At 49.0% G+C, this 20,729-nt stretch overlaps 2 protein-coding genes and 1 pseudogene across 2 annotated transcripts; 1 reads left to right on the top strand and 2 right to left on the bottom strand.

Moving 5' to 3' along the window:
* LOC118721924 overlaps window positions 1-2,347 on the bottom strand; it is a 33,474-nt pseudogene extending 31,127 nt beyond the window's left edge.
* Window positions 2,348-4,344: 1,997 nt separating this feature from the next.
* On the top strand, window positions 4,345-5,729 carry LOC118721923 (melanoma-associated antigen 10). Its single transcript, XM_036443204.2, has one exon. The coding sequence runs from the start codon at window positions 4,410-4,412 to the stop codon at window positions 5,259-5,261; it is 852 nt and encodes a 283-aa protein (XP_036299097.1). The 5' UTR covers window positions 4,345-4,409; the 3' UTR covers window positions 5,262-5,729.
* Window positions 5,730-13,660: 7,931 nt separating this feature from the next.
* Window positions 13,661-14,905, bottom strand: LOC118722109 (melanoma-associated antigen 10). The gene has a single exon (XM_036443500.2). The coding sequence runs from the start codon at window positions 14,838-14,840 to the stop codon at window positions 13,989-13,991; it is 852 nt and encodes a 283-aa protein (XP_036299393.1). The 5' UTR covers window positions 14,841-14,905; the 3' UTR covers window positions 13,661-13,988.
* Between the last annotated feature and the right edge of the window lie 5,824 nt (window positions 14,906-20,729).

Here is a 20,729-nt window from a genome sequence, read left to right as displayed (position 1 = left end):
ACATGCCCGGATCCGGCTCCTTTGGTGTTTTCGCCTCAGGAGCCTGAGGGATCTGAGGTCTTCCTCCGAGGTCTGCAGAGTCAGGTCCAAAGAGCGAGAAATTAATTCGAGGCTCTGCCTGGGTTGAAGGTGAGCACCCTGAGGAAGATGAGGGACACGACCCACCGCAGAGGGTGGGAGCCAAACAGGGTGCGGGGGTGCCCAGGTCCTGCGGAACTCCAAGCATTGGTGGTGGGTGTGGCGTTTCGGTTCTGTCTCCAGAATCTGAGGGCATGAGGTTTGGTTTGTAGGCCCCGTGTCAGGTCAGCGGAAGAAGGCGTCTGAGACACTGTCTGGTCAGCCTAATGGAGGAAACCGCCATTCAGTGTGTGGAGGCGGGGAGTTCTGCCATGAACTTGCTGTTGGCTCTGGGAGACCACTGGCGAGGCCCTTCAATAAATACAGGGTGTCCAGTCCCGCCTTCCAGCTGAGAGTCTCAGGAACAGGAGGCTGTGGCAGCTGGGTAGCAGGAGGGGTTCCTTCTGCTAAGCGCCTCTGAGAAGGTACTGAGGGGAGAACTCCCACAGAGAGGGGCCCCAGTGGCTGCCAGCTCAGCACGCCTGCGCACATATAGGCGCGCTCTTTTGTGCATGGGAGTCCCTGTGCTTGCGCGTTTGTGTGTGTGTGTGTGTGTGTGTGTGTGTGTGCAGTTAACCCCCCCCCCCCCACCCACACACAGGGCCCATGGCTTCCCTTTGTGTTTTCCTCCAGTAATCAGGAAGTTCGGGAGTCTAGCTGAACATGAGGTTTTTTCTGAAGGTGTGGTGCACATTCAGGTCAGTAGCTGGAGGAGGCCTAGGCCCTGCCAGGCTTCAAGATGAGAACCTTTAGGGAGGAGTGAGAAGACCTGGGATTCCAGATTGGGGGTGCCCCACAGTAGCCTGCCTCTCAAGGAAGCCTTGGGCAGGGCTGTGGAGCACAGAGGCCCTTCTTTATCCACCACTGACTTCTTTTTCTGGCATCTCAGGGACACAGTGACCCTGGGCTGAGGGACCATGCTCAGGCCAATAGTAGAAGGGAGGAGATGCTGGACCTGCCAGGAAAAAGTATGAACACTTTGAGGATAGAGGATGGAACCATTCATTTCAGACAGAGAAGCTCCCCAAACACCCCACTCCACTTCCTGTCAACCCTAGAGCACACAGGCAGTACCAGTCACCAGTGGTATTTCCTCACTTCCTCCAGGAAGTTGTGGGGCTTGCCTCTTGGAAGTGAGGCCTCCATTTGAGCAGGCACTGAATACATTGAGGGACTGTGAGAGGACAGAAGATATCCCCCCCCCCCCCCAACATACACACATTAGAACAGATAGTGTTCAGCCTCTGCCACAGCCAGGACACCCTGGGCAGGAGCAGCAGAATGCAGCCTCTCTTTGCTTTTATCTGGAGATTCTCAAGGGAGAGACAACCTAGCTCTGAAAGAGCCAGAGCAGCCTGGCAGAGGGAGAGTCCAAGGCCCAAATTAGGGTTTGCCAATGTCAGGACTGAGAGCACTCCCTACATCACAACAGATAGGACCAAGGCAGTCTCTGCCTTTGCTGTCAACATGGGAGGACTAGGGACATGGCTACTGAATGTGGCCCTCCCTCACTACCCACACCCTTGGGAATGGGGGTGTCTCATGAAGGTGAACACCTTGTTCCCATGAGTGTGGCCTGAGTTCAGCAGACAGAGGCTCTGACGCCCTGAAAAGTGTCAACATTAAGAGTCTGGGAGAGGACCTCTCACCCCATGGAGAAGGATCTCACAGAAATTGCCCAGGAGGGTTACCAAAAGTGCTGTTTTCTGACTCCCACTATGGGATTCTGGGGGAGCTGAGGCTTTTATTGAGGTGTGTGACTTCAGGCTAGTTGATAGAGGATACAGCCAGATCCTGCCAGGCATCAAGCAGAGGGCTGTGAGAAGGGGCCTCAGCCTGCCTGCCCTGGAAATACCCAAGAGCTAGAGGGCCCCAGTCCCACCCTTCCCCTCCTGCCAACATCAGGAGAGCATGGCAATGTTGGCCCTATGTGGCCTTTGCTTGCTTTTGTCTGGAGGTAGGTCTCAGAGAGCTGGTCTCAGGAGGGAACAGTTATAGGGGGAGCCACAGCAGCTCAGAAGAGGGCAAAGTCTCAGGTTCTGGCTGGAATCAAGTAAGGAACTTTAGTGAGGCCTGAAGGCTCCCCTCCTCCAAAAGATGGACCCCACAGAGTGACATCCCTGGGAGCATCTGAGCAGGCAGGCATGGCCAGATGGGAAAACTCACATTTGCCAGGAACTCTACCAGCAGTCAAGGTGATGGACTGCTTCAGGAAGGTGAGTGAGGTCATGGCTGGAGGAGGAGCTTCAGGTCAGAGGAGGGCAGGGCAGACCTTGCTAGGAATACAGATGCATAAACACTTTGAGGGAGTACTGACCATATTCCCCATGCCAAAACAAACCCCAGGCAGGGATGTCTAGATTTGGTTTCTTTTTCTTTTTGTCTGTAATGTCCCAGGGGAGTGAAGGCCTTGGTCTGAGCTGGTGACATCAGCAGAGGAACGAATTCCAGGATTTCGGATGCATATAGGTGAGATAAGGGGGATTAAGGGTGCCCCCTAATATGGACAGAAGGGGAGTTGCTCACAGAAATACCACCCTGTTCACAATATCCACCCTGGGGGGATCTGGACAGTAATTCTGAGATGTGGTGTCCCTCACTTCCTGCATGGGGTGGGTGGAGGTGTTTCTGGGAGGTGAGGCCTTGGTCTAAGGGGCTGATTTCTGGTCACTCCATGAGGTAGGTTCCGGCCCTTCCAGGAGCAGAGAGGAATCTCTTGAGGGATGACAGACGGACCACCTATACCTGCCCTCAGTCCTGGGAGACCCCGGGCATGGAAGGCTGGATGTGATGTCCCTTTACTTTTGTCTTGGCGATGGTTTCAGGGAGTTGAGGGCCTCAGTCTGCATACGAAGGCAGGGCAGCTGTGGGAGCCGCCTCAGGTCTGAAGAGGAAGGAGTTCCAGCTCTACCAGGAGTCCCGGGAAAGGAGCCTTGGTGAGGAACAAAGGTAATTCCCCCCACAGAAGAGACTGTGCACAGCCTGGCAGTCTTCCTTTCTTAGCTCAGACTGTGAAATCTGAATGAGGATTGAGGACAGCCCACCATCCACCTGATGGGCCCAGCCCTTGCCATCAGCACTGGAAAGGCCTAGTAGGGGTGGCAAGAGGTGGAGCCTCTTCACTTTTGTGCAGAGGTTCTCAGGGAGGTGAGGGCCTTGATCTAAGGAGGCATTGCTCTGAGGGGGACATAACAGGTCAGCAGAGGGATGAGTCCCAGACTCTGCCAGGATTTAAGGTAAGGACCCTTAGTGAGCACTGAGGACAGCACACCCTCACAGAAGTACTGAAGGCATACCCACCTCTACCCTTCACCTTCTGTGAGATCTGGGAGGCCCTGAGGCACAGTGGCTGGATACAGTGCACTCTCACTTTCTTCTAGATGGTCTCAGGGAGGTGAGGGTGTGTTCTGAATGGTCAGTGCCCAGGACAGCAGAGGGAGGTGTCCCAGGCCCCACTAGGCATCAATGTGAGGGATGCAGGGAACCCTCAGATAGGAATTGTGAGGAGAGGGCCCTTGTGTGAGGCATGTGTCCTCAGGTCAGCAGAGCAGAGGAGGCCCAGGCAGAGTGAGGAGTCAATGTGAGATACATACCCTGAATGTCTATCCAAGTCCCCAGCCACATTCCCCAACGCCACCTGCTCACAGTCAGCCCTGAAGCCTTGGGCTGTGCTGGGTGGCTGCACCCTGAGGCGCTTTCTCACATCATCCTACAGGTTGCTGGGAGACAAACCATCCAGGAAGACAGGAGCCCAGTGAGGCCCCAGAGCACCCCCTAAATAGAAGACCTGTAAGTCAGCCTTTGTCAGAGCTGCCAAGGGTGGGCATCTCTGCTGAAGCCACTAACCCTCTCCCTCTCCCGCAGGTTCCTGGGAACCCATCTCCCACAATCCTGCTCACACTTCCACCTGCTGCCCACAACAAGAGTCAACATGTCTCACTCCTCAAAGCGCCAATGCCTCACATTTGAGCCAAACTTTCAGGCCCATAATGAGATAATATTTCCCATACCTGAGGAGGAAGACTCCTCCATTTCCTCTTGCTCTTTCAGCTTCTCCTTCTCCTCCTCCTCTCCCACCTCCTCCTCAATTCCCAGGCCCTCTGAAGAAGGAAAAGGAAAAGGAGGCTGAGAAGGATAGGGAGAAAAAGAAGGGAGAGAAGGGGAAGCAGGGGGATTCTGAGGAGTGGGAAGAGAAGAAGGCAGAGCAGAAGAAGGATGGGAAGGAGAAGCTGAAGAAGCAGGAGCAGCCTGCTTCTAAGACATCAAGACCTCCCCAGTGTCCTCAGAGGTCCATGGCATGGAGCACATCAGTTGAGGGCCCCAGCAGCCAAGACAAGGAGGATACAAGCTCCCTGCAGACCTCAGCAGACCCTGAGTCTCAGTGTAGGGACCGCGTAGATAAGAATGTGACCGATTTGGTGCGTATCATGATCCTCAGGTATCATTTGAGGAAGCCTATTACAAAGGCACAGATGCTACAAGTTGTTAGCAAAAGGGGCAAGCGTCAATTCCCTGTGATTTTTAAGAAAGCTTGTAAGTGCTTGGAGGTGATCTGTGGTATTGATGTGAAGGAAGTGGTCCCTGCCCCCCACTCCTATGTTCTTGTCAACTCACTGGATCTCACCTATGATGAGATGCTTGGTGACCATGAGAACATGCCTAAAAACGGCTTCCTGATAATCATCCTGGGTATGATCTTCCTGGAGGGCAACTGTGCCCAGGAGGAAGCCATTTGGGAGTTCCTGAATATGATGGGAGTTTATGCAGGGAGGGAGCACTTCATTTATGGGGAACCTAGGAAGCTCCTCACCAGAACCTGGGTTCAGGAGAATTACCTGGAGTACCAGCAGGTGCTTCATAGTGACCCACCATGCTACCAATTCAGGTGGGGTCCAAGGGCCCCTGCTGAAACCAGCAAGTTGCAAGTTCCGGAATTTTTATTCAAGATCAAAGGGATTGACCACATCTCCTTCTCATGCTGGTATGAGGAGGCTTTGAGAGATGAGCAAGAGAGAGCCCAGGCCAGAATTGGCCCTGTGGGTCATGCTGCCGCCAAGTTCATGGCACAGCCTCTCCTTCCCCAGCTGAAGAATGAGAAGAAATCCTCACGCTGTGTTAGAAAGGGCACTCACATTTCTAAGTAGAGGAGAGTCAGAGGCAGGGTCAGGTTGGGGAGAATACAGTGTACAACAGCTTTGTGTTCTATGTCCATGGGTTGGAGGTTTACCCTTTGTTCCCCCTACTTTAGGGTTTTCTTAAATACTGTTCCTTTTCATGGAAGGTTTATTAGCTTTAGAATCTAAGTGGATGAATGACAGTGGTCTCACATGTATTGTTACTCTTCAGGTTTATTTATGAGTTTTAATGTTTTGAAAAATAAATTGGGGATACTTCCGTCTTTTGTGATCTGGAAGAAAATATAATGACACTGGAATGGGAATTTCTTTGGAAATGTGAAAGAAGCCTGCTGAAAATAGAGGGAGTGGGAAATATAACAGGTGGTTAATTTTTGGATTCCTTAACCATTTTCGTTTATTTTGTAACATTAAAAGATATATACCTGGATTTTCTTGGCTTATTCAAGAAAGTTGGTGTTATCATAGAAAATGTTAATAAAGGAATTTTACAAATGCTCACTTGCTCATTTATTTGCCAAATATTAATTGTATATCTCCTCTTTGCAAAACACTGCATTAATAATGGAGATAGTAGGATAAGCAAAACACACCACTACTCAAAGAATAGTAGAGGCTAGGCTAAGAGCAGCACTCACATCAGGAAGATGGTGAGATGTCCTTCAATACCTACAGGACAAGTGAAAACAAGGAGGGAGGAGATGAAATTCCAGATGGGAGCGCTCAAGTGAAAATGCCCTGAGCCAAGGCAGTTTGGGGCTAAGGCAAACTGCAATTCCTTCCCTGGGAGTTAATTTTAAATTAAGCTGTGGGTGGTGGCAGGGACCAGGCCCTCAGGGACTGTGTTCTTGAAGTGTGAGAAAAGCTGACATGGAAAACTTTTGGATCCTGGATAAACCAGGGAGAAATCTCCACCTTGGGTTGGGTATGGAAAGTGTCCTGAACTTTTTGTCCTAGTGCAGTGAACAACACAGTGCATCAACTAGGGGTTCTAGACACATCTTGAGTGTTATTAGGCCAACTCTAAGCAATGTCTAGATTTTGGTGGTAGTGAAATGAAGGAAGATAGCGTTTTGATCGATGAGTAGCTAGAGGGAAGGAAGGAGTTGGTCTTTGAGTTAGCTGTGGAAGACTAACCTATGCCCAAGTTAATATATCCTCTAAGAGGAAACATTTAAAGGATTTTATTTGTGAAGCTGTATTTTTGCCTGACTTATATTCCATCTCCTTTTGAACTGCATATTATCTGAGAATGTCCTCGATTACAACTAGATCCCAGAGGAGATAGATGGTGGGAGGGTTGGGGGACAAAATAATATTGGAATGTTTGAATCGATGTCAGGTACTGTGCCAGATGCTTTTCTTACTTTTCATACATTCCAGCAGTTCTTCCTACAAGGCACCCATTTAACAGGTGATGGATCTGAGGCTCATGGCGTTCAGTAATTTCCCCAAGATTTTACTGCTATTAAGTGACAGATCTGAGATAGGAAGGAAAGCTGAGCAGTGAGAAAGCTTGGGTTCTGCTTTTATTGGGGTTACATGTGGGTACCTATGTTGTCATGGGCTCGCTCTTTATTGGGTAATGTAAAACACAATAGTTGGTATTTAAAGCTCAGGGATGAGCAAAATACCAAGCAGCCCAAATGGTCAATTATTGAAGTCAACCGAGATTTTGAAGACTAACGAACCTCAGTGGGGGCTACTTGCCTGGCTATTTATCTAGTTCTGTGCCTAGCAATACATTATCGTATCTGGTGTAACATAGGCCAATATTCATAGCCACTGGGCATTTTTTTTGTTTTTAGGAACAGCCCAGAATATTTCGAAGGCTGCCTGAGCCATGAACGCCATCTGGATCTCCTTCAAAGGAGGTGCTCATGCAAACCTATATCTGGAAATTTACTATGGTGATTAGGTCTAGTTATTGGCATGGGTATCCTGGCCTACTAAATTACTCAAGAGTATTGCTCAACCAAATTATGCAGGAGAACTGCTATGCTCTTCCTGGCATGATATATTGGTGGTTGTAAGGCAGCAGGTGTTATCTGGCATGCTGATGGTCCATGTACCCCACTGACCTTTTTATTCAGACTATTCTGTGATATTCAGCTGCTAATGAGGATTCTAATATTTCACAAGCCCATTTATATAAATTGTCCAGTACCATTTATATAGATTCTCACCATTTCTCCTCCTGGACCCTTCTTCCTACACTGAACTCTGGACTCATAGCACTGACTGCCAGCTTGTCTGGGGCTCTCTGGACTTGTTTTTGCACATGGCCTCTCTTGTAGGCTCTAATAATTGCTCTCTCCAGAATGCTCTCTGTGCCCCTCCAGTCTTAGGGTGTTCTAGCTGGTCATATTCCGTGGCTTCTAGTCATTCTGACTGAATCCTTGCTTCTCTAAGTAAAGGGGAAATGCCATGCAGACATTTGAGGATTTTAAATCATACCCAGAGGAATCCTTTTACTTGGGCCATCACTGCATAAATCCAGCTTTATATGGGTGAGGGATTGTTTTTTTGTTTAACCTAATCAGAAAATGGGAGATATAAATTAAAATAACATTGGCATAACATTTTTTTTTTACTCATAACTTTTAGCAAAATTTGAAAGATTGGTAAATTCTATACTAATAATAGAGGAATATGCCAATTATCTGGGACACCATCACATCAAGACCGTTCAGCAGGGTGGGTGGGGCTGTGGGGCCATGGGGTGGACTCTGGGTCTCACGTGATTTCATCCTGCCCAGGCAGATTTCCCTGTGGCCCCACAGCCAAATCCCAATGCGAACCTGGGTTTTATTAAACTTTACTGGAGATGCTCCCCACATCCCCACCCCCTGTCTCAGGACTGCACTACCCGCAGTAGGGCGCCTTGGCAGCCTCCTGACAGGTGGGCAGTAGGGGAGAGCTGAGTAGGGCGGGGGTGGCATGGAGCCATGGAGGGCCAGGGCAGCTGGAGACAAGTACACCAAGGTCTGGGGTCTGAGGAGAGTGACTGACAGGAGCCCGGACTGCAAAGAAGGAAGAGGAAGCGGCCATGGGGAGCTCTTTCAATCCCCCCTGCACAGACAACCTACCCCATCCCCCACACCTCCAGCATCTCTAGGGACAACCACTGCTACAGGGCTGCTGGCCAGAGCCAGCTCCTCCAAGGCCTGCGGCACCCTCTGTAAAGCTTAGATAGCTACAGTCCCAGGAAACAATCATACCCTTCTCCCACAATCAGCACCAGCTTCCTGTGAGGGTACCTATGGGCTTAAAAATAACAATCTCTTCCCATTTAGACATCACTTATTTGATGAAACATTTCTAGGTTTATTAGCTCAGAACCTCCTCATGACAACCCAGTGAGGTAGGTGGAGGAGAGATTACAATTCCCATGATATATGCTTATGTATTCAGAAATGAAGCTCAGAGAGGAAATGTGTCAAGTCTAGTGGTTCACAAGGTGCAGCACACGCCCCACTGGGGGGAGGGGGTAATTTGATTTCAAGTGGGGGAAATTCGAAAATGAGTTAACAGTGAATTTTTTGCATTTCTTTTTTTTTAATTGATTTTTCACAGAGAGGAAGAGAGAGGGATAGAGAGTTAGAAACATCGATGAGAGAGAATCATTGATCAGCTGCCTCTTGCACACCCCCTACTGGGGATGTGCCTGCAACCAAGGTACATGCCCTCAACTGGAATCGAACCCGGGACCTTTCAGTCCGCAGGCCGACGCTCTATCCACTGAGCCAAACCGGTCCTGGCAATTTTTTGCATTTCTTATGGTTCTAGGGGGCCTCATCTATAGCATAACCTATATAATAAAAGGCTAATATGCAAATGACCGAATGGTGGAATGATGGGTCACTATGATGCGCACTGACCACCGGGTGGCAGACACTCAATGCAGGAGCTGCTCCTGGTGGTCCTTATGCTCCCACACAGGGAGCACCATTCAGCTAGGAGCCGGGCTCACAGCTGGAGAGCACAGTGGCAGTGGTGGGAGCCTCTCCTGCCTCCGTTCCACTAAGCCATCAGTTGGACATACCCCCAGGGCTCCTGGACTGCAAGAGGGTGCAGGTCAGGCTGAGGGCCCTCAAGTGCATGAATTTAATGTACCAGGTCTCTAGTAATGTTTATAAAATTTTAGGATATTCACATTACATTAATTTATGAACAACTATATGGAATAAAATTTTGGCAATATTTATAAAAGTTTAAATATTCTTACCCTTTGCACATTAACCAAACTTCTGTTTTATGTTTTTCTTATTAGAAAACATATACATTTTTCCTAAGAAGTCATGTTCAATATGTTGATTTCAGTTATATTAATCATAGCAGGTAAAAGAAAATCACTTATATGTCCATCAGAAGTATCTAATTATGACACATACATACTTTATTATTATGGAAAGTAAGTGCTGTCAATTGAAATATATTACGTTCACTTTTTAACTGGCAAGGTAAGTTAAAGGTTAATTTATATATCATCACCACGTAAGTTAAAAGAAAAATAGATTTTAATACACAAATATGAAAAATCTCAGAATAAGCTTTGAAATAATACACACCAGATTAGTAATTGTAATTTCCTTTGAGATAGAGGTTGAATTTTGGAGGAACTTGATAAAGGGGAGTAATAGGATTGATTTGTGTGTTTACAATATTTAACAAGAATATATGAACTACCACCTTTCTACTTTTATAAGTAAAACATTTAAATAAGCCCCAACTCAGAAATAGGTGTGTATTAATCAGTTAAAGTAACTGTTAGCTGATGCAATAGACAAAACCTAAAATATGAGTGGTTTAACACAACACATTTTTTTGTTTTTGTTGTCCATATGAATTATGGTTTTCATTGGCAGGTTCATTATGTGCTCAGGCAACTCAGGGATCCTGGCTGCTTCTACCTTCTTGTAGCTCTGTTATCTTGGCACAGGGTCTCCATGTTTGCTGCTGAATAATAGAGGAAGCATGGAAATGGAATACTGGCTCAAGTGGATGTCCCAAGGAGAGAAAAACAAGATATGAATGAACACTTGTAGCCTCTCCCATAACTTGTCATTAGTAGGTGCTCAATAAAAAGCAACTACTATAATTTTTATGACAACAACTCTCTTCATTTATTTCTTTTAAATATATTTTATTGAGAGGAAGGGAGAGGAATAGAGATTTAGAAACATCGACAAGAGAGAAACATTGATCAGCTGTCCTCTGCACACCCCTACTGGGGTACACAACTGAGGTACATACCCTTGACCGCAATCAAATCTGGTGTTACAGAATGGAAATTTTTGAGCATGCTTCCCAGTTGCAACACACAAAATAGCCCATGAGAACAGGATGCCAGTAAGGATGCCAGTAAGCCTTACAGGATAAATCATTGTCAGCTTTCTTGAGAACAGGGTGCCAATAAGCCTTAAAAGACAGATCACTGTCAACTTTCCTGAGAACGGGATGGAGTTACTTAATCCACCAGGTGCCAGGCCCCTGTAAATAACATCCTGACATTACTTAAGAAAAACTGCTTTGTTTTAAATTGTTTGATCTGCAAAAACAGGATGTAGTGAATGTGTCTAAAAACTGTCCTTTACAAAGGGTGGGGGCTGCTCTCTGGTCTCATAGGTGGAGAGAGAGCAGTCCCGGCCAGCTATTAAAGGCCCCCTTAAATTTAATTTGGTCAGGACTCCAGTGGTTGTTTACTCGTGTTCACTCCACAACACTGGGGCCCTTCAGTCCACAGGCTGACGCTCTATCCACTGAGCAAAACTGGTTAAGGCACTCTCTTCATTTCTTAAAGGAGTTTCTGAGAAAACCAATTTTTCTTGAAATTCACCAATGTTTTCAAAAGCCTATAATTTGACAAGTGCTTTCAAATATAGGATCACATCTAGTTTTCAAAGGATTCTATAAATCTTAGCAGGTAGAAAACAGACATCCTTCTTCATTCAGTATCACTTTTCTGCATTGTACATTGTAATAACCTCTATATTCTCAGCAGAATGAGAATAGTCTCTTTCCTTGTGATGATGCATAGTAAAAATATTAATTTATGATCCTCAGCTACCTTCCACATGACTGAAGACCTTTATTTATTTATTTGTTTGTTTATTTATTTATTTAAATATTTTTATTGATTTTTTTTTTTACAGAAAGGAAGGGAGAGATAAAGAGTTAGAAACATCGATGATAGAGAGTCGTCAATCAGCTGCCTCTTGCACACCCCCTACTGGGGACATGCCCGCAGTCAAGGTACATGCCTTTGACCGGAATCGAACCCGGAACCCTTCAGTCCGCAGGCTGATGCTCTATCCACTGAGCCAAACCGGTTTCGGCTTCCTGAAGACCTTTAGAGGTACCTTTTCCTGTGGACAGGCATACAGACAAAAGGCAATGCAAGGATGTTTGTTTTAGTCAATAAGGTTGCTATAACAAGTTATTATATATTGGGTGGTTTAAACAACTGAAATTTATTATTCAGTTGCAAAGTCCAAGATCACAGTGCTGGAAGATTCGGTGTCTGGTGAGGACCTTATTCCGGGTTTGCAGATAGCCATCTTTTCAGTTTATCAACATATTGCCAAATACATTAATTTCATCATGGATACTTCACATTCATAAGCTTGTCCAAACCTAATTATGTCCTAAAAGCCCCACCTTCTAATATTACCCCACTTGGGGTTAAGTAATACTAGAAAGAGAAATGGAGTAAAAGCAGGAAAACCACCTCAGGCTAGGAGTGGAAACAATGCAGGCCCTAGATCAGGTGTCCGCAACCTACGGCTCCAGAGCCGCATGCGGCTCTTTTGAAGCTTTACCGTGGCTCTGACAACTTGCAAGCCTGTGTGAAAATGAAGGTAACATCTTACAGCCCTGATGTGCTGACACTGTGCACTGAGGTTCAGGAGCAAAAATCCCATTAACCAGGTAAATTAAATATTTTAATTAGCTATTAATTTGCAAAAATATATTTTACATTGTTAAGTGAAAAAGTCCTTTTTTTCTTCAGGTTGACAGCTAACTGCATGATCCGGTAATAGCATTAAGGTAAAAAACAATATATGCAGTGTTATATTTGTTTTAAATGTCACAATGGTTTTGCGGCTCCCAGGTGTCTTTTTTTTATCTTCGGAAATGGGTCCAAGTGGCTCTTTATGTCTTAAAGGTTGCAGACCCCGGCCCTAGATGAATTCAGACTAGGATTATTATCTCAGCCTTGTCACTTAATAGCTGTAAAATCTTGGGAAAATTACTGAACGCCATGAGCCTCAGATCCATCACCTGTTAAATGGATGCCTTGTAGGAAGAATTGCTGGAATGTATGTAAAGTAAGAAAAGCATCTGGCACAGTACCTGACATTGATTCAAACTTTAATGAATGGCAGTAATTTCCAATATTATTTTGTCCCCAGACCCTCCCACCATCTATCTCCACTGGGATCTAGTTGTAATCGAGAACATTATCTAGAGAATATGCAGCTCAACAGGAGATGGAATATGTCAGGCAAAAATACAGCTTCACAAATAAAATCTGTTAAATGTTTCCTCTTAGAGGATATATTAATTTGGGCATAGGTTAGTCTTCCCCAGCTGATATAACTCAGAGTTCTAGAATTTAACTCAAAGACCATCTCCTTCCTTCCCTCCCAGCTACTCATCCATCAAAGTGCTATTTTCATTCATTTCACTACCACCAAAATCTAGACATTGCTTAGAGTTGGCCTAATAACACTCAAGATGTGTCTAGAACCCCTAGTTGATGCACTGTGTTGTTCACTGCACTAGGACAAAAAGTTCAGGACACTTTCCATACCCAACCCAAGGTGGAGATTTCTCCCTGGTTTATCCAGGATCCAAAAGTTTTCCATGTCAGCTTTTCTCACACTTCAAGAACACAGTCCCTGAGGGCCTGGTCCCTGCCACCACCCACAGCTTAATTTAAAATTCACTCCCAGGGAAGGAATTGCAGTTTGCCTAAGCCCCAAACTGCCTTGGCTCAGGGCATTTTCACTTGAGCGCTCCCATCTGGAATTTCATCTCCTCCCTCCTTGTTTTCACTTGTTCTGTAGGTATTGAAGGACCTCTCACGATCTTCCTGATGTGAGTGCTGTTCTTAGCCTAGCCTCTACTATTCTTTGGATAGTGGTGTGTTTTGCTTATCCTCATATGTCCACTATTAACGCAGTGCTTTTCAAAGAGGAGATATACAATTAATGTTTGGCAAATAAATGAGCAGATGAGCATTTGTAAAATTCCTTTATTAACATTTTCTATGATAACACCAACTTTCTTGAATAAGCCAAGAAAATCCAGGTATATATTTTTTACTGTTACAGAATAAACTAAAATAGTTGAGGAATCCAAAAATATTAACCACCTGTTATATCTTCCCCCCCCTATCTATTTTCTGCAGACTTCTTTCACATTTCCAAAGAAATTCACATTCCAATGTCATCATATTTTCTTCCAGATCCCAAAAGATGGAAGTTTCCCCAATTTATTTTTCAAAACATAAAAATTCATTCATAAACCTGAATAGTAACAATGCATGTGAGACCACTTTCATTCATCCACTTAGATTCTAAAGCTAATAAACCTTCCATGAAAAGGAACAGTATTTGAGAAAACCCCAAAGAAGGGGGAACAAAGGATAAACCTCTAAGCCATGGACATAGAACACAAAGCTGTTGTACACTGTATTCTCCCCAACCTGACCCTGCCTCTGACTCTCCTCTACTTAGAAATGTGAGTGCCCTTTCTAACACAGCGTGAGGATTTCTTCTCATTCTTCAGCTGGGGAAGGAGAGGCTGTGCCATGAACTTGGCAGTAGCATGACCCACAGGGCCAATTCTGGCCTGGGCTCTCTCTTGCTCATCTCTCAAAGCCTCCTCATACCAGCATGAGAAGGAGATGTGGTCAATCCCCTTGATCTTGAATAAAAATTCCAGAACTTGCAACTTGCTGGTTTCAGCATGGGCCCTTGGACCCCACCTGAATTGGTAGCGTGGTGGGTCACTATGAAGCACCTGCTGGTACTCCAGGTAATTCTCCTGAACCCAGGTTCTGGTGAGGAGCTTCCTAGGTTCCCCATAAATGAAGTGCTCCCTCCCTGCATAAACTCCCATCATATTCAGGAACTCCCAAATGGCTTCCTCCTGGGCACAGTTGCCCTCCAGGAAGATCATACCCAGGATGATTATCAGGAAGCCGTTTTTAGGCATGTTCTCATGGTCACCAAGCATCTCATCATAGGTGAGATCCAGTGAGTTGACAAGAACATAGGAGTGGGGGGCAGGGACCACTTCCTTCACATCAATACCACAGATCACCTCCAAGCACTTACAAGCTTTCTTAAAAATCACAGGGAATTGACGCTTGCCCCTTTTGCTAACAACTTGTAGCATCTGTGCCTTTGTAATAGGCTTCCTCAAACGATACCTGAGGATCATGATACGCACCAAATCGGTCACATTCTTATCTACGCGGTCCCTACACTGAGACTCAGGGTCTGCTGAGGTCTGCAGGGAGCTTGTATCCTCCTTGTCTTGGCTGCTGGGGCCCTCAACTGATGTGCTCCATGCCATGGACCTCTGAGGACACTGGGGAGGTCTTGATGTCTTAGAAGCAGGCTGCTCCTGCTTCTTCAGCTTCTCCTTCCCATCCTTCTTCTGCTCTGCCTTCTTCTCTTCCCACTCCTCAGAATCCCCCTGCTTCCCCTTCTCTCCCTTCTTTTTCTCCCTATCCTTCTCAGCCTCCTTTTCCTTTTCCTTCTTCAGGGGGCCTGGGAATACAGGAGAGGAAGGAGGGGAGGAGGTGGGAGAGGAGGAGGGGAAGGAGAAGCTGAAAGAGCCAGAGGAAATGGAGGAGTCCTCCTCCTCAAATATGGGAAACATTATCTCACTATGGGCCTTAAAGTTTGGCTCAAACGTGAGGCGTTGGCGCTTTGAGGAGTGAGACATGTTGACTCTTGTTGTGGGCAGCAGGTGGAAGTGTGAGCAGGATTGTGGGAGATGGGTTCCCAGGAACCTGGAGGAGAGAGGGAGAGGATTAGTGGCTTCAGCAGAGATGCCCACCCTTGGCAGCTCTGACAAAGGCTGACTTACAGGTCTTCTATTTAGGGGGTGCTCTGGGGCCTCACTGGGCTCCTGTCTTCCTGGATGGTTTGTCTCCCAGCAACCTGTAGGATGATGTGAGAAAGCGCCTCAGGGTGCAGCCACCCAGCACAGCCCAAGGCTTCAGGGCTGACTGTGAGCAGGTGGCCTTGGGGAATGTGGCTGGGGACTTGGATAGACATTCAGGGTATGTATCTCACATTGACTCCTCACTCTGCCTGGGCCTCCTCTGCTCTGCTGACCTGAGGACACATGCCTCACACAAGGGCCCTCTCCTCACAATTCCTATCTGAGGGTTCCCTGCATCCCTCACATTGATGCCTGGTGGGGCCTGGGACACCTCCCTCTGCTGTCCTGGGCACTGACCATTCAGAACACACCCTCACCTCCCTGAGACCATCTAGAAGAAAGTGAGAGTGCACTGTATCCAGCCACTGTGCCTCAGGGCCTCCCAGATCTCACAGAAGGTGAAGGGTAGAGGTGGGTATGCCTTCAGTACTTCTGTGAGGGTGTGCTGTCCTCAGTGCTCACTAAGGGTCCTTACCTTAAATCCTGGCAGAGTCTGGGACTCATCCCTCTGCTGACCTGTTATGTCCCCCTCAGAGCAATGCCTCCTTAGATCAAGGCCCTCACCTCCCTGAGAACCTCTGCACAAAAGTGAAGAGGCTCCACCTCTTGCCACCCCTACTAGGCCTTTCCAGTGCTGATGGCAAGGGCTGGGCCCATCAGGTGGATGGTGGGCTGTCCTCAATCCTCATTCAGATTTCACAGTCTGAGCTAAGAAAGGAAGACTGCCAGGCTGTGCACAGTCTCTTCTGTGGGGGGAATTACCTTTGTTCCTCACCAAGGCTCCTTTCCCGGGACTCCTGGTAGAGCTGGAACTCCTTCCTCTTCAGACCTGAGGCGGCTCCCACAGCTGCCCTGCCTTCGTATGCAGACTGAGGCCCTCAACTCCCTGAAACCATCGCCAAGACAAAAGTAAAGGGACATCACATCCAGCCTTCCATGCCCGGGGTCTCCCAGGACTGAGGGCAGGTATGAGTGGTCCCTCTGTCATCCCTCAAGGAATTTCTCTTTGGTCCTGGAAGGACCTGGGCCTACCTCATGGAGTGACCAGAAATCAGCCCCTCACACCAAGGCCTCACCTCCCAAAAACACCTCCACCCACCCCATGCAGGAAGTGAGGGACACCACATCTCAGAATTACTGTCCAGATCCCCCCAGGGTGGATATTGTGAACAGGGTGGTGTTTCTGTGAGCAACTCCCCTTCTGTCCAAGTTAGAGGGCACCCTTAATCCCCCTTATCTCACCTATATGCATCCGAAATCCTGGAATTCGTTCCTCTGCTGATGTCACCAGCTCAGACCAAGGCCTTCACTCCCCTGGGACATTACAGACAAAAAGAAAAAGAAACCAAATCTAGACATCCCTGCCTGGGGTTTGTTTTGGCATGGGGAATATGGTCAGTACTCCCTCAAAGTGTTTATGCATCTGTATTCCTAGCAAGGTCTGCCCTGCCCTACTCTGACCTGAAGTTCTTCCTCCAGCCATGACCTCACTCACCTCCCTGAAGCAGTCCATCACCTTGACTGCTGAAAGAGCTCCTGGAAAATGTGAGTTTTCCTATCTGGCCATGCCTGCCTGCTCAGATCCTCCCAGAAATGGCATTCTGAGGTGTCAATCTTTTGGGGGAGGAGGGCCTTCATGCCTCACTAAAGTTCCTTACCTTGATTCCAGCCAGAACCTGAGACTCTGCCCTCTTCTGATCTGCTGTGGCTCCCCCTAAAACTTTTACCTCCTTAGACCAGCTCTCTGAGACCTACCTCCAGACAAAAGCAAGCAAAGGCCACATAGGGCCAACATTGCCATGCTCTCCTGATGTTGGCAGGAGGGGAAGGGTGGGACTGGGGCCCTCTAGCTCTTGGGTATTTCCAGGGCAGGCAGGCTGAGGCCCCTTCTCACAGCTTTCTGCTTGATGCCTGGCAGGATCTTGCTGTATCCTCTATCAACTAGGCCGAAGTCACACACCTCAGTAAAAGCCTCAGCTCCCCCAGAATCCCAAAGTGGGAGTCAGAAAACAGCACTTTTGGTAACCCTCCTGGGCATTTCTGAGTGCTCCCTCTCCATGGGGTGAGAGGTCCTCCCCCAGAGTTTTCATGTTGACACTTTTCAGGGCGTCAGAGCCTCTGTCTGCTGAACTCAGGCCACAGTCATGGGAACAAGGTATTCACCTTCATGAGTGGGTAGTGAGGGAGGGCCACATTCAGTAGCCATGTCCCTAGTCCTCCCATGTTGACAGCAAAGGCAGAGACTGCTGGGTCCTATCTGTTGTGCTGTATGGATTGCTCTCAGTCCTGACATTGGCAAACCCTAATTTGGGCCTTGGACTCTCCCTCTGCCAGGCTGCTCTGGCTCTTTCAGAGCTAGGTTGTCTCTCCCTTGAGAATCTCCAGATAAAAGCAAAGAGAGGCTGCATTCTGCTGCTCCTGCCCAGGTTGTCCTAGGGCTGTGGCAGAGGCTGAACACCATCTATCCTAATGTGTGTATGTTGGGTGGTGGGGAGGGTATCTTCTGTCCTCTCACAGTCCCTCAATGTATTCAGTGCCTGCTCAAATGGAGGCCTCACTTCCAAGAGGCAAGCCCCACAACTTCCTGGAGGAAGTGAGGAAATACCACTGGTGACTGGTACTGCCTGTGTGCTCCCAGGGTTGACAGGAAGTGGAGTGGGGTGTTTGGGGAGCTCCTCTCTCTGAAATGAATGGTCTTATCATCTATCCTCAAAGTGTTCATACTTTTTCCTGGCAGGTCCAGCATCTCCTCCCTCTACTACTGGTATGAGCATGGTCCCTCAGCCCAGGGTCACTATGTCGCTGAGATGCCAGAAAAGGAATCAGTGGTGGATAAAGAAGGGCCTCTGTGCTCCACAGCCCTGCCCAAGGCTTGCGTGAAAGTCAGGCTATCTTGGGACCTCCACAATCTGGATTTCCAGGTCTGCACTCCTCTCTCAAGGTTCTCATTTTGAAGCCTGGCAGCGCCTAGGCCTCCTCCAGTTACTGACCTGAGTGTGCACCACACCCCTCACAAAAAGCCTCATGTCAGCCAGACTTCCAAACTCCCAGAGGTAAGCACAAAGGGAGGCAGCCTTGGGCCCTGTTTGTGTGTGTGCATGTGTGTGCATGTGTGCGCAAATGCACACCCAGACATACACACGCGAGCGAGCCATATGTGCATATGCGTTCTGAGCGAGCGAGCCTATATGTGCGCATGCGTGCTGAACCGGCAGCCGCTGGGGCCCCTCTCTGTTGGAGTTCTCCCCTCAGTACCTTCTCGGAGACACTTAGCAGAGGCAGGAACCCCTCCTGCTTCCCAGCTGCCACAGCCTCCTGTTCCTGAGACTCTCAGCTGGAAGGCGGGACTGGACACCCTGTATTTATTGAAGGGCCTCACCAGTGGTCTCCCAGAGCCAACGGCAAGTTCATGGCAGAACTCCCCGCCTCCACACACTGAATGGCGGTTTCCTCCATTAGGCTGACCAGCCAGCGTCTCAGACGCCTTCTTCCCCTGACCTGACACGGGGCCTACAAACCAAACCTCATGCCCTCAGATTCTGGAGACAGAACCGAAACGCCACACCCACCACCAATGCTTGGAGTTCCGCAGGACCTGGGCACCCCCGCACCCTGTTTGGCTCCCACCCTCTGTGGTGGGTCCTGTCCACCGTCTTCCTCAGGGCGCTCACCTTCACGCCAGGCAGAGCCTCGAATTAATTTCTCGCTCTTTGGACCTGACTCTGCAGACCTCGGAGGAAGACCTCAGGTCCCTCAGGCTCCTGAGGCGAAAACGCCAAAGGAGCTGGTTCCGGGCACGCTGCCTGGGGGCACCCAGGGACCACTGCAGGGGCGGGGCGGGATTGGTGGCCTGTGTCTGCGGTGGGCGGTGCCTTCCTTGCTTTCTCAGAGGCCTCTCTCTGCTGATTGGCCAGTCCGCGACTCCCTCCCTGTGCGGATCTGAAGCCCCACCCCTCAGCGCCAGCCATGGAGGGCTGGACACAGCACATCCGGGAGCCTGCCTGGCTCTCCCAAGGTGCACAGCGAGGGCAGGGCGTGGGGGAGGAGGCGGGAGACTCCTGTGTCCCAGGGCAGCTCCTGGCCACACACCTCCCCTGGGGCCCACCCTAAGGTGCGGACCTGAGTCTGGCCTGCTCAGTTGAAGCCCCTTGTCCCTCAGGTTCCTAAAAACAAAGCTGCGAAGTTCCATATGCAAACACCAACACCTGTGCCTGGATTTTCCCTCGCTGAAGCCAGAGGCAGCCTGAGGTTGGCCCCTACCCTAGGCGATGGTGGCGGTGTCGGTGTCGGTGTCGGTGTCGGTGGCGGTGGAGGTGGCGGTGGCGGTGGCGGTGGCAGGGGTTCTCACACTCTTCCTAGGGATTCTTGCTCTGATCATCGCCCAGTCTCAGGACTCCTCAAACTGAGGGTCTGAAGCGCCGCCTCTCCCCCCCAAGACTGGGCGAATGGAATCTTGGAAACAGAACTTCTGGGAACCCTTTGTGACTCTCCCAGGATAACAGCAATGGCGGTGGCTGTGGAGGTGGGGTAGGGATGACTCCTTAGTCTGCGGGCAGTGGAGGGGGGCAGCTGCTCGCACACCTCCCCTAGGATCCTCCTTAAGGCGCTGACCTGAGTTTGACCCTCTCGGAGGAAGCCTCCTGTCCCCCTGGCACCCAGAAAAGTAAGCCAGGAAGTGCCATCTCCAAACAAACACCTGTGAGGGGATGTGCCTGGGGCTGGGGCTGAGGCCACAGGCAGGACCCAGTTTGGGCCCCACCCTCCGGGGTGGGACATTTCCCCATCTTCCTCGGGGTCCTCAACTGGATGCCTGGCCTATAGGAGACCAGGATTTTCTCCCTTCTGAGCGAACCCCGTGCCCTCCATAGAAAACCTCAGGCCCCATAGATTCCCCAGAGGACAGCCCCCACACACCACAACCAGAAACACTGCCTGGGGTCTCCAGGGACAACTGCGGGGAGAAGGCGGGGCCAGGACCCCTCTATTGTGTCTGGGGTGGAAATACCTCGGAGTCCTGGCTCAGAGTCTTCACCTTGACTCAGGGCACCGCCCAGGCAGCTTCCCTCTGCCTGCTTTCCTGGGCTCCAGATCCAGCTTCTTCCCACCCTGAGAACATAAGGATACTACAAGTGGTGAGGGAGCAGCAGATGGGCTCCTAGGCCCCAGGGCCACCCGGGGTGGGCCTCAGCAGCAGGACAAGGGAGACCCCCACACCTTCTACCCCATACCATCTGAGAATGTAGACTTACTTTCAGACCCATCCAAAGTATCTCTCTTTACTCCTGTAAGGGC

This window comes from Pipistrellus kuhlii, unplaced genomic scaffold (genome assembly GCF_014108245.1).
Source record: "Pipistrellus kuhlii isolate mPipKuh1 unplaced genomic scaffold, mPipKuh1.p scaffold_m20_p_19, whole genome shotgun sequence".
NCBI lineage: Eukaryota > Metazoa > Chordata > Mammalia > Chiroptera > Vespertilionidae > Pipistrellus > Pipistrellus kuhlii.
This window is presented reverse-complemented; position numbering and strand designations above follow the sequence as displayed.

What these genes read in the sequence shown, in the direction of transcription:
- LOC118721923 (XM_036443204.2), top strand. Translation starts at nt 4,410, where the DNA reads ATGGCATGGAGCACATCAGTTGAGGGCCCCAGCAGCCAAGACAAGGAG.
- LOC118722109 (XM_036443500.2), bottom strand. Translation starts at nt 14,840, where the DNA reads ATGGCATGGAGCACATCAGTTGAGGGCCCCAGCAGCCAAGACAAGGAG.